Source organism: Anas platyrhynchos, chromosome 3 (genome assembly GCF_047663525.1).
Source record: "Anas platyrhynchos isolate ZD024472 breed Pekin duck chromosome 3, IASCAAS_PekinDuck_T2T, whole genome shotgun sequence".
NCBI classification, from domain to species: domain Eukaryota; kingdom Metazoa; phylum Chordata; class Aves; order Anseriformes; family Anatidae; genus Anas; species Anas platyrhynchos.
The window spans coordinates 120,846,655-120,862,355 of NC_092589.1; the positions used below are offsets into that span (position 1 = coordinate 120,846,655).

A 15,701-nucleotide genomic window follows, 5' to 3' on the forward strand; every position below is an offset into this window, starting at 1 on the left:
AGTGTCTGCTCCGTGGTGCTTGTGGTGGAGGTGGAACGTCAGCTGGACCTTCCTGCCCTCCTCTGAAATCCACGAGAGCTGGGCAAACGCCAGCAGAGCGGCGTTACGCCATCAGAAACTGTTTTGGCCTCGTCAGGTGTCGTGCGACGCAGTTACGGGTCACGAGGGAGGGAAAATAAAATTAATTACAGCCTCTTCCTTGATGATAGGCAGATAATAAGGAAGGCTCCCTTGAAAGTAGCTGGGATCGCTTCGTTTGTGTAAATTAGGAAAAGCATGAGTTATCCTCAGCTGATGGGAGTCAGTGGGATTTAACACATATTGTCCAGGAGCGAAGCTGTGAGCAGAGACACCTCCTCCAGCCCAGGGCTTGCTGCAGGCATTGTACACGAATGGTTTGTGAGACGCTGGTGCCGGCACTGCCCACACCTCCGTTTGCCTCCCCACACCTCCGTGTGAACCCCGAAACCAGTGCTTTGGAGAGGGAACACTGCTTCGGGGTGCGCATTTCTGTGTGGGCTTCAGAGGGGCTTTGATCATCCCCAGCCTTTCTCTCCCGTGCTGATAGTCCCGCTGCTGACTAGGTGCTGACTAGGGAACAATGATGCCATTTTTACTCAGAGTGAGCTCAAAAACACCCGCCTCTGATCCCCCGAGGCTGAGCGTGATGCTGCTGGAGGAGGCTCAGCCCCTGCCCTGCAGAGCTGCCGAGCAGGAGGCAAGTTCAGGACCCGAAGCGAAGCGATTGCTCAGCTCCTCTGGGTCACGTCTCCTTATGAAAAATGAGGTTGGTTTTGTCAGTGCTCTCCCCTCTGCTCGCAGTGAGGACTCATCGGTGGCCGTCCCCGAGTAGGCAGAGGAGGTGTGACTCCACGGGGATCACTGCTCCTGTTATCAGAGCAGCAAAAAGAGCAAATGTTTGTGTGCCTCCCTCGTCGAGATCCACTTTGATCAGAGCAATTCAGAACGCTTCACGTTTTCAAATTGCGCCTTTTATTGCAGGGTTTTCTCCCTCTCTTTGCTCTCAGCAGCGTGTGGAGTAGGCAGAGGCGATAGCACTGCTCGTAACAACGGTTACCTGTTTACCCAGGTCTCGCTGAAATGCTGCGCACGGAGATATGAGCCACCATCCACAGAAGAATGTGACCTTCTGCTCCCGCGCTCTGCTATATAAATATGAGCCTCGCCATAAATTCTCTCCAAGTTAACTGGAATTCGATATCACGAACTGCCAGCTCCCAGGCATGAAACCAAAGCCCATCTCTCGGGGCACAGCCTCTGAGGCTTTTTGCCCCAGGGGCTCACTGAGCACCTTGCGTGGGCAAACTCTGTGATTCCAGGGGGAAACCTCCAGGGGTTTCACCTCCCATCACCACAGAACTTCCTTTTTTCTTTAGATTTGATTTTAGCCAAATATAAATTGTGATTTCCTTCCCTCTGTCCATATGGTGCAGCCCTTTGTTCCTTACAGTGCTGAAATAAGAGTGCACGAGGGACTTCGGTCCTGGAGTGCCTGGGGAATGCAGGCACTGCCTCCAGCCAGACCCCATCCTCTATCCCCACCAGCATCAGCTGCCGAAAAGGCCAGATCCTCCTTGCCGTGGAGGAGTTCCCCCAGTGTCTGTTCTCCCACCTCCTTGTCTCACATGTGCCTTTTTATTCTTTTTGAAGCAGAGGAAGAAGATGAAGAGGAAATGGAAAAAATGCAGAACGGAAAGGATCGAGGTAAGAGGATGGATTACGGGTTCCAGGTCGTACTGCTCTCTCTGATTTCTTCACCTCTAGGAGAGCAGTTTGCTACCTCCACGTAGGGTCCCAGGAGAGGATTTTGGGTGCAGACACCGCCGCGCCGCTGCCGCTGCTGTTACGCCACCTGCAGACACGCAGCAGGTTCGCCTTCCTGCGCCGTCCCCGCCGCCGTTCTGCACCATTGCTCCCTCCACATCTGCCATGGCTCGAGGTGACGTCCCTGCCAGCATCTCTGCAGTGTGCATTCAGCTCCAGAGAATGTTTTTCTTTAGCAAAGGTCATGCACAGATACTTGAAACGTGTAAGAGGAGGAGGAGGAGTTGCTTCGAGGGCTGCGAAGAAATCCAGTTCGGATGAATATATTAGGGAAAAATAAAACACCGTGTGGGCTGGGTACCAGTGGAGTTACTGAGCTGTGGGACTGTCATCTGCTGAACCACTGCCTCGCCTGACCTTGGCTGGACAAATATTCAGAATTGCTCCGTTGATGATAATCCTGTGTAGGCAGCGCAACTGGCTCAATGGGGTTTCGCAGGAGGTCCCTTTCATCTCTGCTATCCCTGGATTTCAGGTCTAAGAAACTAATCCTCCCCAGACCACGCTTTTCTTTGGTGTGAATGAATCCATGCCATGTGCTAGCGGAGTTATTCACAGGGCTGGAAGCGATCATCGCAGGCGTGGAACACAGCCCTGCGAGTTGCAAACAACCGTGCAGTGTATGCTTGAGTTGGAAGGGTCTGGAGGAGATCTGTTCCTCATGTCACACTCCACAAGCAAACACAAAAGCACTTCGCAGAACCCTCCTTGGGAAGAGGCCTTGCCCAAACTAGAGAGAAGAACAAAATCCTCAGCAGCCTCTGCCAAAAAGAATCTGGGAGAAAATGCTCTCCGGACCCCAAAACGCCTTGCTGGGACTTGCTTCTCCGAGCAAGGGCCTTGGACAGGGACGCATCAGCCCAGGCATTTGTGTCTCACTTGAGCCAAGCCTGATTTCAGCATAGACAAACTTGAACTTTTTATCCTTTTTTGTTCTGTGCATATTTTCCTTCTGGCTAAGATGAAGCGAAGGGGGCTCATATTTCACTCTCAAAGAGCTGGTTTTCCTGGGTTTTCCTGGCCAGGGAGCGAAGCATTCAGGTGTTTGGGAATGCTCTGCTTCCTGGTGGCTTGTCCATCAGTATTAGGCATTACAAGTTTGCATGAAGATAACTTTAATTTTAGCTAAAACGACGGTTTTCAAAGCAGAACTGTGTTGGCTCTAAATCACAGGACTCTCTTTGCCCTAGAACATTCCTCCTAAGTTAAATATTTGAGATGCTTAGCAGATGACCCTTCTGCTTTTTTCCAAATGTGCATTGTATCTTGCATGGGAAATAGGGAAAGGGGGATTTTGGAGAGTTGAAATGTGATGTATGGTAGCAGAGATGTGGTAAGACAAATTCTCTCCGATACTCATTGCAGCAGCATTGGAGTCAGGAGAACGGAGACATACCAAAAGCAGAACTTGGCCCAAAGCATTTGTGTGGAATGTAAATATTATCTCTGCCAGAGATTAAGTGATTTTTTAATGTCACAGAGTTAGCAAGATAAAAATCTGGCAGAGAAATCAGGGAATGATCAATATATAAATTACAGCCCTCCTCTAAGCGCGTCCTCTTGAGAGGGCTGTGGAAACGCTGAGAGCACCTCCAGAAAGCAAAGTGCAGGTGGTGGTGGTGGGGACTCCGGGGCTGGGTTTTATTGGGGCTGTGCTGGGGACTGGCATCACAGCTCGCACCACAGCCCAGCTTGGTTTCATACCACCCCTTCCTGGAGCTCCTGTGTTTCCAAACCTCTGCGTGAGCGTAAACGAGGGAGCCGCAGAGTCCTTGCGGGACTCTGCTGTGATGTTTCTTAGGGACAGCATTGCCCTTGGGCATCCTCACGAGTTTCTTCACCAGGTTATTTTGGAGTTCTCCGCGTCCCAATTAGTCAACCTCAGGGGCTCTTCCCCTGAACTCGCTCCCCTGCTGGAGAGGTTTACGTTCACCCACTCGGTACAGCGGTGGCGCTGGGCTGCCTGAGCAGGGTGAGGTCATTTGAGAAGACTCCAAGTTGGCTGCTTCTTCTCTGCTTATGGTTACAGATTAGGCAACCTCCCGAGAGATGTCTACATGGATTTTCAGGCACAGAAGAGCACGGCTGGAGCTGGCAGTCCCCATCTGTGCGCTCACATTAGCATCACCCTGCTGCAGCTCAGCCACAGCCGCCTGCTTGGGTTGGCCCCTCCTGAAACCTGGTGCTCCACGTGCTGTGCCTTCCATTTATGCCAGATATTGCTCCTCAGAGAGGGTTTTCAGGTTGGATACCCACTCCGTGATGCTGTCCCACAGTCATTGTTTGTCATGGCTCCGACACCTCTCTCCAAGACTTTTATTGGTGACCAAGAGCTGAATCCGCGACAGCATCACCTGAAATAAGAGCCTGCATGAGATGGACTCTTAATGTATTGGCCTTCTGGATTGCGTAAGCCTCAGAATGCCTAGAAAAGGGACTGATGAGATCTGATCTGCTCTGTCAAACTGCTGTAAGGAAAGGCATGGTTTGCAACCTCATGAAATTTGTTAGCCAAAAATATCCGACTGAAAATACACTGAGCAAAACTGGAGTCCGTGCAGTCGTCTGTCGCACAGAAACAGCTCCTCTAGAGAGATCCTGGATGTCGGGGCAGAGTGTGCCTTCAGCAAGCCTGCAGGTTCCCCAAACCATGAAACGGGTCAGCAAGAGCCCCCTGCAGTTCCTCCTGCAGAGCCAAACAGGAGCCAGCAAAGGACCCTCGCCACCAAGGGGGCTGCGGCTCCGTTGGGCTGCACTGGGCGAAATGTTGCAGGTCAAGGGCAAGAAAATTGAGCCAGGCTTTTCAGTGGTGCCCAGTAGCAGGACAAGAGGCAACAGGCACACAACGAAATACAGAAAATTTTGTTTAAACATAATGCCTGCGAGGCTGGTCAAACTGGAAGAGGTTCCCAGAGTGGCCGTGGGGTCCCTGCCCTGGACGTGCACAAACCCTGGTGGGACCGGGCTCTGAGCACCCAGCTCTGGCTCAGGGGGGCTGGTGGGGACCTTCCTCAGCTCCTTCCCACCACGATTTTGGGTTTCGGCAGCTCTGTGAGACAAGGAGCACTTTTCTTCCTTCCTTGTCCTTCAGAGGAGATTTATCCAGATGCCCTTAAAGCCCTCTGCAGCCCAGACAAGAGTCACCCATCGGAGCAGTGAGAGATGGGGAGGTTAGATTTTTCATTTTAAGGGAAATACAATTACCTGCCTGATAAATGTGTCTTTTCCCCTCTGTTGCAGGTTAGACGGATGACCACAGACTGTACAGAAATTCAGGTGAGCGTGGCTATCGTTTTTCTTTGCCATTTCCAGTAGCAGTCTCTGTGCGTGCTGCTGCAGCGCACACGGCCGAGCCCCCGGTAACCCGCTGCTTTATTTTTTTTTTTTTTTGTCCTTTATTTTCTATTTCTGTGCAAGACGAGGAGCGTTCCCTGCCTGTTGCTCCACAACCATTCAAAAGGACGCTGAGTTTTTCTTGTTCTGACCCAGTTTTGCTCCTGCTGCAGACAGTGGGAGGACATCATTAGCTTCAGGGAGAGCAGAATTCCCAGCATTACCTCTTATTTTATTAGTATTACTGCTACACTCAGAGGCCCCGGCCAGGAAATAGGACCCTATTGTGATGGACACTATCCAGATGTACTAAAAATACAATCTCTACCCTCAAAGAGCCTGCACTTTACGTTATAATAAGGCACAACAGATGGACAGACAAACAGGTGCTGGGGAGCAAGAGCGAGCCCTGCGCTGACAATGCCTCTGCAGTACCTGAATAAGATCCCTATCTTGCCCCCTGAAAAGCTCGTAGGAGGGCTCCGGCTTGGGTTTCTACACTCGCATGATATTTGCCTGAGCCCACAATGCCGATCTTTCACCGTTTGCAGTGGGGAGGAGGAGGTTCCTCTGGCCAAAATAATGTGGCACGGACACGCACGCAATGAGCCGGGGCTTGGGAATGGGGGAAGAGGCAGCCCGTCTGGCTGGGGCTTTTCATCTTGCACTGGGAGGCTGTAGGTGGGTTACTGGTGGAACCTGGGCAGGAGAAAGAGACTTTTATCTTTAAATTGCCATCTCAGATTCGGCCCATGAATTAGACGTGACCGATGCGCGAGTTTTTACATGACAAAACCAGCGCAGCGCTCCTCCGAAGGTAATTTGCAAAGGAGAAAAACGGGGCTTTTGCCCTTTTTTGCCTCCCTGCCGTTTTAGTAACGTATGGAGATAACCTGAAAGCGGCTCCGAGTCTCTCTGATCGTTTTTTTACATTAGAAATTCAAGTCCTGCCTCGGCTGGGAAACAATTTGGTAACTCAAGAAGGAGCGAAACTGTGCCACCAGGAAGTCAGCTATGGGGAGCTGCTTGTACCGGGTGGCTTTCTCCTAACTTTCTCCTAAATTTAGGGTCCCTTTGATTGCTGAATAGCATTTTGGAGAAGGGGGTGGCTTGGACACTGCCCACCCCTGAGCCACCAGCCTGGGGACCAGGAGCTCGCTGCTCTCACAGGTCCACCAAGGGCTGATGAGAGCTGAATTGGAGACAAATGAAAAAATAAGAAACTTCTTTCAGGGTTCCTTTATCCTCCAGAAGGAACCAGGAAAGAACATGTGTACAAAAGAACAAACCCCCCTCCAGTCACCATTAAACCCTGCTGCTTCTCCAGGTTCCTTGGCCTCTCCTTCGTGGTGCTGTGCTCGGTGGTGGGTCCACCAAACCTCCAGCAACAGAGGGGCTTGGGATGTCCCAGCACCTCCGGGGGCTCTTTCTGCAGATCTTGGCTGCTCTTTTTTTGGGGGAAAAGTGCCCGGCACCAGCCTCACCTTGGCTTGCAAAGTCCGAGCTCTGCTCCCCGCGATTCTCACCCAGCGTTGTGTTTCTGTTGGCACAGGCACAGAGGGCAACACGGCGAGCTCCTCTTCGGAAGACGTCTCCGCATCCTTCGGAAGAGGCACGTTTCAGCTGATGCATCCACCATCGTGCAACTGTGAGCGATCCCAACCACCTGCTGGCGGCAGCGGCTTTCTCCTAACCAGCTGGAGGGCTTTCCCTGCGGGCATTTGCCTCTTAGGTTACTGCATGTACTATTTTCCTAAATGTCTTTACTAATCAGACAGCGCCCCATCGAACACAGCAATTTATGGGAGGTTAAAAAAAAAAAAAGGGGGGAAAGAGAATTCTCCCTGCTCCTGCTCAGTGTCCTGATCTTTTTGGATTTCCTACCAAACGGTGTCATAATCGCATCACACGCTGGTTGTTTCCTCCCGACTTCTGACCCTCGGCATGCATGAAAAAACGGGCGTTGTGCCTTTTGAGTCTCCTCGCGTGTAACACAAAGGGGATTCTGAGTGCAGACCCTCTAAAAAAAACCCGCCTTCTAAAAATACTGCTCCGTCTATCACTGTTTGGTTGCCATAGTGTTTGATGTTGCATGGCGTTCTCCGAGTAAATGACAGGGCATGTCAAGGGGAGAGGAATGCGTAACAAGAGGAGGAGCAACTGCAATTATGGGCCATAAACCCTGGGTGAGTGCCTGGCGGGGATTCCTGGCTCCATACTTTTCTGTAGACTGTTACAAAATTTCCCTTCCCAAGCAGGGAATTCAGGGACGAGCACTGCTAGGTTGCCATTAGCATCCGCGCATTAATTTTTGAGAGCCGAGTTCAGGTTTGTTTAAAATGAAGAGGAATGACAGAGTTGTGTAGTCTGAGGCTGCAGGCTCACCACCGTCTGGATCCTCGCTGGGCTTTTCTTTTATAGCTGCTTAGAAAACATCGTAATCAGTTCCAATCACCAGTGATTTTATTATTTTTTTTTTCTTGGTGCTTAGGAATGTTATTTTTAGTGGAAGGAGCTGAGTGCCCTAATGCATCTATAAATATTTATCAAGGGTGATGAATGGAAAGGAGTGATAAACCCTGAAGCCAACCCTCAGCTTCTCTTCCTGTCTGAACCGATACGCTGCATCGGTTCTTGGCGCAAAGTGCTCGTTAGGTACCTACAGCCCTTGGGGAGAGAAAAAATAAACAGACATGGTGGCCGCAGATTTAGTTGAGTATAAATATTGTGAACGAGCTGTCAAGAAGGAAAGAAAAGTGATGATAACCTGGTTCAGCGTGTGAGCTCCAGCCTGCCAAACACAGTGCACTTGGAAGGACTTGGAAGGTTTCGTGGTCGCCTTTGTGCGCTCTCGGCTGCGCAGTTACTGCCACGAGTCGTCTGGATGCAGCTGTGCCGACTCACGGGGATGCACATTTCGGAGTGCCCAAAATATGAGGGTTTTGCTCGTGGCCGTGCTCAGGGACCCGATGGTGTGGTGGTGCCTCCAGCAGTCCTGCGCACGCCGGGCTCCTCCTTGCGGTGCCACCGCAGGACCCCTTCCCTGTCCCCTGTCCCACCAAAAACAACCCAGTGGGGTCCACCAGGGGTTTGCATCCTCCAAGGCCACACTTCTTCCAGCGAGGCTGAGCACCTCTGAGCCTCGAGGCCAGGAGCTGGAGGCTGCAAGGGCAGTGGCGAAGGGGAGGCTCAGCCCCAGTGCTCCCAAAAGGAAGGGCAGGAGGACCTTCGGGGTGCCCGGCACGCAGCTCGGAGCTGGAAGGAAGGGATGGACGGATGGACGCCCGCCTTCTGCAGCCATCACGGACACACATTAAACGTGAAACCTAGATTCACCGGGGACCATCATATTTGCTGCTTTTTTTTCCTATTATTACTCACCCTGCGACTTTCCCTTCTCGCTTCTGTCACCACAGTTCACCCCAAGTGAGGCCAAACTCTTGCTGCATCTGTCGCCTAATGTCACCTAACGCTGCCCTCACTACGAGCTGATTTTTGGGGCACAGCCACACACGAGGCACATCTCCGAGCCTGAGGTCTGGCTGCCCTGGGACACGCTGACCACCAATGCACCCACCCCTGCTGGCTGGGACACCCATGGGTGGCCTGCCCACACCCCACAGTGTCACAGGCACATGGGGGACACGTGTGGGAGGCAGCTGTGGGTCTGCTCCAGACCCCATCCAGCTACCCGGGGCTTTCTAGGAGGGTTTTGAACATCCAGCACTTGGCACAGGCGCTTCGGTGTCTCCCTGTGGGTCTCCACCTCTGTGGAGCACCGAGGAACCCCCTGAGATGCGCTCCCACAGCTCTGCCCACGCAGCGCCGCTTGGGTTTGTTCCTTGCTGCCTCCTAAAGGAACAATTCCTCCAACAGCGCTGCAGCAGGCAGCCCAGCTCCCCCAGCCCCAGCGTGAGCCCCTCGGGGACCTGCACCCCACGAGGTGCCGTCCTGCAGGAGCGAGGGGCTGCACACCGGAGGACGGGGCTGTTTGCGCCCGTGGGCTGAGCGCTGCGTGCGCCACGGTGCCTGGTCTTTGTTTGGAAACCTGACAGCTCCAGGGTGTTAGCAGGCACAGCCGGGACACGGGGGGTGTGTTTGGTGTGTGTGTGTGTTAAACGTGACCCCCGGTGCCACGGCCCTGCATTACCTCACCCGCAGTGCCATTTATTTTAGCCAGTAAAGCGTTTTAGCAGATGCTCGGTGTAATCACAACGCCGGGGCGTGCAGGTTGCTGTTCCAGGGAGGATGTCGCTGCTTTAGGAGCCCACCAGCGGGGCAGAAGGGACCCGTGTGCCACCAGGCTGCAGGCACCCCGCTGCCACAGCACAGCCAGCAGCAGCAAACGGGCACCGGGGGCTGTCGGGAGCGACTGCAGTGCTGCCTGCGTGCGTCACGGCACAGAGGCTCCATTGCGCTCGCCCTCACCAGCCTGCTGCTGACAGCTTTGCTGTGCTGCCTGCTCGCGGGCGACGGAAACGATGCCGTGGGCATCCCACCCCGTGGTGCGTGCTGCCAAGCACCAGCGGTGACCCTGAGGAGTGCCACGGGCTCGGGGCTTGTCACCACCGTGATGCTGCAGGAGGCCACCGCCGGTGCCACCCGCTCGGACCCTGTCTGAGAAGCCTGGCAGCAGGCACTGGTCTTGCACTGGGATGGGGAGTGCCACAGGTGGGTCCATCTGAGCCCGTAGAGCACCAGGACACACGCTGCTGCTGGCTGTGAGCAGGACCCGTGCAAGGCAGCAGGATGCCTGTGAGTGGTTGGCACTCCAGCGATGCCAGGCGCTTCCCCTGGTGACATTCTGGGGCTTCGTGTAGGGAAACCAAACCACCCGAGCTTGCTTGTGGTCGACTCTGAAAACTGTGTGTGAGCTATTGCTTGCCTTGGGAATAATCGCCTTAAACCCCACGGGAGGAACGGTTCAGGCCAGGCTTTAATGCATTCCCCCAGGCTGTATCCTCTGGTGTTACAGCTCCAGGGTGTGCCCATTCCCCTGCTGAGGACATTTTCATCTTGCTGGAGGAAAAGTTTGCTCCTGAGCCGCTTGAGGTGGCCCTGGTGGGGTACCCAGGACGTGGTGTTTTGGGATCAGCCCCGTGGAGCTGTGGCCGCGCACCCAGCACTGCACCTGGTGAGCTCTGCTGCCTCTGGACGTGCTGCCTTGGTCCTGTGCTGGCCCTGCACCGCCAGCCCAGAGCCTTTCCTTTCAAATCCGGGGGTTGTTTTTACAGCTGGATGGTCATTTTTTTGCCTGGACGCAGCAGTGAGGGTCATGAGCAAAGCCAGGGCTGGGTGCGGCACGGACAGGGAGCCCTGGGGGGGGGACAGGGTCTGCTGCAGCCAAACCCTGGGGATGGGGTGTTGATATTTGCTGATTGCTCTCAGGTGATTTCTGCCCCTTTCTGTGCTTTAATTTCCTCACTGTCACTGCCCACAATGCCTGTTTTCGCCCGAGGAGCAGCGTACAAAACGTGTGGTTTGGAAACCACTTCCTTCTCCGCATCGCCCTCTTTTTCCTCGGGGATTGCTCCGGTTCCAGGGGGAGCGGCCACCCCGAGCCCGTGCTCTGCGAGCTGCTGGGTTTGGCAGCTCGGCGGGTACACTCGTGTCCCGTGGGGACGTGCAGGGGGTGGCACCGAGTGGCACCTGCCCTGCAGGGTGCGCGGCTCCCCCGTGGGGACACTGGAAGCCCCCCAGCATCGCGGCGTGCACACGGACAGAGAAACCCCCGGAGACCACCAGGTGGGAATCCTCACAGCTCCAGGTTTAAATCAAGCTTTGCAGCTTTTCAGAGGGGAAAAAAAAAAAAAAAAAAAAAAAAAAAAAGAAGCAGGAAGCCATTACCAAATGTTTTCTCATGGGAAAGTGTGCCGCGTCCCTCGTGCCACGAGTCCTGTCGGGGGCTGGAGAAGGAAGAAGCTGGCGCTGGCGATTTCTGCAGCCCCTCCACGTGTGTGGGTTCGGAGCATCTCCAGCTGTGCTGAGTCCTTGCTGCCTTGGGGACGTGGCTGTGGTTCGGGGACGTGGCCAGCGCTGCCCCCCACCTCCCCAATGGGGTTGGGGACCCAGCCCTGGCACCCAGCGCGTCCACGTGCGTGGCTGGAGCGGGAGCGTTTCACAAGCACGTGTTGGAGAAGATGCTGTAAGTGATGGGAATGTCTCTGGTAGGAACCTGTAAACTGGAAGCCATGTTCTGTCGTCTGCCAAATATTTAATAAATTCATCTCATCCCTAAGGGGTGTCTTGTCCCTTCACCATGCGAGAAAAAGTGGAAACGTTCCTGGAAAAGCCAAAAAAAAAAAAAAAGGAGAGATTTTAGTAGGAAATTGCTGCTCCAAACCACGGCATGGTATGAAAGCAGCTGCCAACACTTAGCTGTGTATTTATATGAAATAGCAGAGCCGGGGATTATCTGCATTTGTCATGGGTGCAGGTCACTGCAAGCAGACAGAGCTGCCTGTGTTCGGGGCCGCATCTGTGCCATGGGTCCGGCGCCGGCGGCGCAGCCCTGCCAGATGTTCCTCCCGGCACAAATTCTGCACCGCTCAGCACATCTGGCCGCAGGAGCCAGGGCAGGTTTTGGAGGACGGAAAGAAGAAGAATCGGGGCAAGTGCACACACCTCGAGCCTCCATCTCCTAATGCAGTGCCAAAAAATTCTGTGTTTTTTTTTTTTCTGCGCCTTTTGGGTAGCGGGGACAAAAACCCAGCAGAGAGGGCTCCGGGCTGCCACGCACACGGGGCTGTTGTCCCCTTGGTTCCCCAAAAAGTGGTGCCGGTACCTGCTGCCCCCAGGGTGGGGGCTCATTCCCCATCCCACCCCGATGTGTCCCTGCTGCCATGGCCGTGGCTCCGCCGCCGGCCCGCGGCCAGAGGAAACCTTAAACCCCAGGAATCCGTGGCTTTACGGGCACAGGTGCATCCCCTCCGCTCCCTGGCACAGCTCCAGGCACTCGTTTGCTTTAGGGATTAGTGGGAAAGATGCCACCCCCTCCCCTGCCAGGGGGGCTGCTGCTGGGCTCAGGGGGCTTCGTGCTGCTCGCAGCCCCGTGTGAGCAAGGGCAGCTGGTGCCCAGCGCAGGGAAACGCCAAGCAGGGGGTCCTGGGGGGGCTGCAAGCACAGAGCATCCCCTCCTGCAGCCCCGACCTGAATATTCATCCTCCACTCCCTCCCCGGCCGTGCTGGAGCTCCAGCTTCTCTAATCACACCCTGCAGCAGCCCTTCCTGCTTCCTAATTGCAGCACGAGGGACCCTCTTACCGCAAAGTCCTGCTAAGGAAATAAATTGGAAAAACCCAGAAGAGCCCCCGGGCTCTGCAGGGGCGCAGGGCGAGTGCTGCAGGCCCCGCGCTCCGCTGCTCCGGCACTGGCACCAGCAATCAGCACATGTGATTAACACGAGGTGATTAACACCAGGTGATTAACACCAGGTGGTGATGCCTGCACCCGGGGGCAGCGGCTCGCCCTGGTGCATCTCCCACAGCCACCGGGACCACCGGGACGGGGCTTTGGGGTGCCACCGGGGCTCCCACGGGGTGCCCAGGAGGGGACCTGCGCCCGTCCTCGCAGCGCATGGGCACGGTGCTCTGCGCCTGGAGCACGCTCGGCCACGCTTTCGTGCACACTCCCAGCTTGCTCACGCGCGTGTGCACGCTCCCATGCACACGTGGGCACGGTCCTGGTGCAGTTGTGCCTCTGTGCACACCCGGGCACCACCGCGTGCGCATACCCACACGCACACAGGTGCGCAAATCGTCACGGGTGCAGAATTTGGTTTGAGCAGCCCCCAGCAGAAGCCTCGGCTGCTCCCAACACAGCCACCAGCACCCAGGGACCGGCTGGGGAGGGTCCCCCCCACCCTGTCCCCACCCTGTCCCCACCCTGACCCCTTGGGGAGGGTCCCCCCCGCACCCTGACCCCTTCCCGAGGGGGCTTCGGGTGCTGTGCCGAGGGGACGTGGGTGCTGTGCGGGGGCTCAGGACCCCTCTGCAGGCTGCAGCGGGGGGACCCATCCGCTGGCCTCGGCCCCTGCCCCCTCCCTGCCCCCCCTGTTTATTCTCTCGGTGATAATATCTTCATGCCTCGTTAGCGCTGTATTAAACCCAATTACCCCCAGCCCGGAGGAGGGGGTGGGTTCCTGCTCTGCAGGCACAGCGCAAGGGCTGAGCCCCGTGGGGACCCTGAGGGCTCTCGGGGGCACCATGGAGCCTACAGGGCCCCCGTGCACCCCGCAAATGGGCTCAGGATTGGGGACCCTGTGCCAGAACCCCCTGTCTAGCACTGGGAAAGACCCCAAACCCCTGCCCATGGAGCCCACCCCTCTGCCGTGCCCCCAAACTGCACGGGGTCCTGCACCCTGCAGTGACCCCAGGTCCCTCCTGTTGGCCTCACAGGCACCCAGCACCACAAAGGGCTGGGAATGGGGTCCCTGCTCCCACCCCAGACCCCCCCCTTGGCCCCCTACACAGGGCCCTGCTGTGGTCTCCATCCTCCTGGAAGCACAGGGGGGTCCCTGGGGGGGACACTTGTGCCACCGCCACCCCATCCCCACTATGGGGCAGCCCCACAGCTCGCCCCCCCGGCACAGCAGCAGGGCAGGGGGGTGGTCTCCGGGCTCCCCCCGCCACGGGGTCGGGCGACCTCCATGTAAGCGCTCTGACCCCGGGGCTCGGGGGCTGGGATTTCTCCTCATTTGCACCGTTTAATGGCCACCCTGGGCTGCGGTGGGGCTGGGGCTCCATCCATCACCGGAAAATTAATTCCTCTGCCACTCACCGCCACAGGCTGTGAGCCGGGGCCCTTCCCCTGTGCTTCCTCCCTAGCCCTCCTCCTCCTCCTCCTCCTCCTCTGCCCCGCACCCTGGGCAGCCAAATTAATGATTGCTGGGGCAGGAATGGGGAGCGCCCGCCGGGGTTATCGGTGGGCGAGCGCAGGGCAAACACCCAAAGGGGTGGGGGCAGCTGCAGGTGCGGGGGCGCCGGGCACGGTGCTGGTGCTGGGGGGGGTCCCATTCCCCTGTCCCCCACCGCAGGGCTGGGAGACGGCGTCACCCCAGTGGGCAAATGGGGACCGAGCTGGTCCCCAGGGGGGTCACGGCCACCGTGCCCCCCTCTCCAAAGGTGCTCACGTCCCTGCCCTCGTCCTGCTGGCAGAGGGGCAGAGGTGACGTTTGGGTGCCCTGGGAGGGGTCTGGGGGCACCCGGTGCCTCCGTGCAGGCAGTGCAGCTACACATGGCCGGGGAAATTTGGGACTGGCTCAGCACAGCTCGGCCTGGGTGAGCCCCCGGGGGGTGCTGCAGGGTGCCACAAGCCCCGGTGGCAATTTGGGATGTGGCTCGGGGTGACACGGCCCCACTTGGGGGTGTCTCCAAGCTCTTTCCAGCATCCTTCTGCAGACACGATGCCTGACGGGGGGCATCCAGGCGAGGGGCTGGGACATGCGGGGTCCATCCTGGCCACCCCCTGACGCACTCTGGGACACCGGGACCCTCCTCGCTGTGTGCAGGGGGTGCAGGGGGGGGGTTCAGGGGGCCAGGAGCAGCGGTGTGGAAGCAGCATCAGTGCCACCGCAGCTCCAGCAGGAGCATCCCAGCAGATCCCCCCCAAATGTGTGCGCAGAAATTCAGCAGCGGTTACGTAACGAGGAGCCAGCGGTCGTGGAAACAAGGTCAGGAGCGAGGGCTGCGGGGCCCCGGGCTGCTGCAGCGGGGGCTCGGGGCACGGGGAGGATGCTGCAGCCAGCCTGGCACGGCACCGGGATGTGGCACAGCACCGGGATGTGGCACGGCACCAGGACATGGCACAGCACAGCACATCATGGCACAGCCGTGCCACGGCAGAAGCAGCGCTGCGATGCTAAATGCTGACACAGATGTGGCTCCCAGGGGGGGGTCAGGTTTGAGAATGGGGGCACCGGCTCCATCCCCCTGCACCACGGCTGGCACAGGCATGCACTGAGGGCGATGCTCACCGGGGCTGGCACAGTCGGGATCCCCACTCCACCAGCACCCCAATTCCCCCTCTGGCACATCCTCCATCTGCTCCCCCCGTTCCTACAGCAGCACCCAGAACAGGCAGCCCCAAAACCCCCCAGGGGCGAGGTGGTGCCCGGGGGGGCACCCTTCCTGCCTGCCGCATCCATCGGGGAGCAGGGGGCACCGCGGGGGCTCAGCTCTGCCCCTTCCCATGGGCTTCCCCTCCCTCCAGCACTGTTGCAGATGCTCTCCAGGGATGCTCAGCCCAGGGGCGAGCGCTTCGCAGAGCCTGTGAGGTCTCTGGGCTGACAGAGGCCGGGGGGGGGACGCCCGCTGCTCCCACACCAGCCCGGCACGCCTGGCAGCTGCAGCGGCGCGTGACGCTCCCCGCGCAGAGCCTGCCTCAGCCGCTGCCCCCTCGGCGCAGGCAGCGCTGACTAAACGGGCTGACCGTGTGTCACCGGCTTAATTTGGCACCCGCCCTCTCGGCGAGATTTCATTAATCCAATCCCCGCGCCCGAGCCCCCGGAGGGAGCTGCCTCTGAAA

At 57.2% G+C, this 15,701-nt stretch overlaps 1 protein-coding gene and 1 long non-coding RNA gene across 13 annotated transcripts in view; one reads left to right on the top strand and one right to left on the bottom strand.

Annotated features, from left to right (window-relative positions):
- DTNB (dystrobrevin beta) overlaps positions 1 to 11,416 on the top strand; it is a 194,579-nt gene extending 183,163 nt beyond the window's left edge. For 10 of the 12 annotated variants that reach the window (XM_072036668.1, XM_072036667.1, XM_072036665.1 and 7 more), the window contains 3 exons: positions 1,672 to 1,725; positions 5,086 to 5,121; positions 6,731 to 11,416. In XM_072036668.1, coding sequence (XP_071892769.1) covers positions 1,672 to 1,725; positions 5,086 to 5,090 — 59 coding nt within the window. In that variant the 3' untranslated portion in view covers positions 5,091 to 5,121; positions 6,731 to 11,416. The remainder of the gene's footprint in view (positions 1 to 1,671; positions 1,726 to 5,085; positions 5,122 to 6,730) is intronic. The other 2 variants (XM_072036670.1, XM_072036672.1) reach the window with 2 other exon arrangements.
- Positions 10,777 to 12,573, bottom strand: LOC119716381 (uncharacterized). Its single transcript, XR_005264293.2, has 2 exons — positions 12,441 to 12,573; positions 10,777 to 11,461 (listed from the first exon to the last, which is right to left on the bottom strand). It is a non-coding gene; the product is annotated as an uncharacterized lncRNA (long non-coding RNA).
- Positions 12,574 to 15,701: the final 3,128 nt, after the last annotated feature.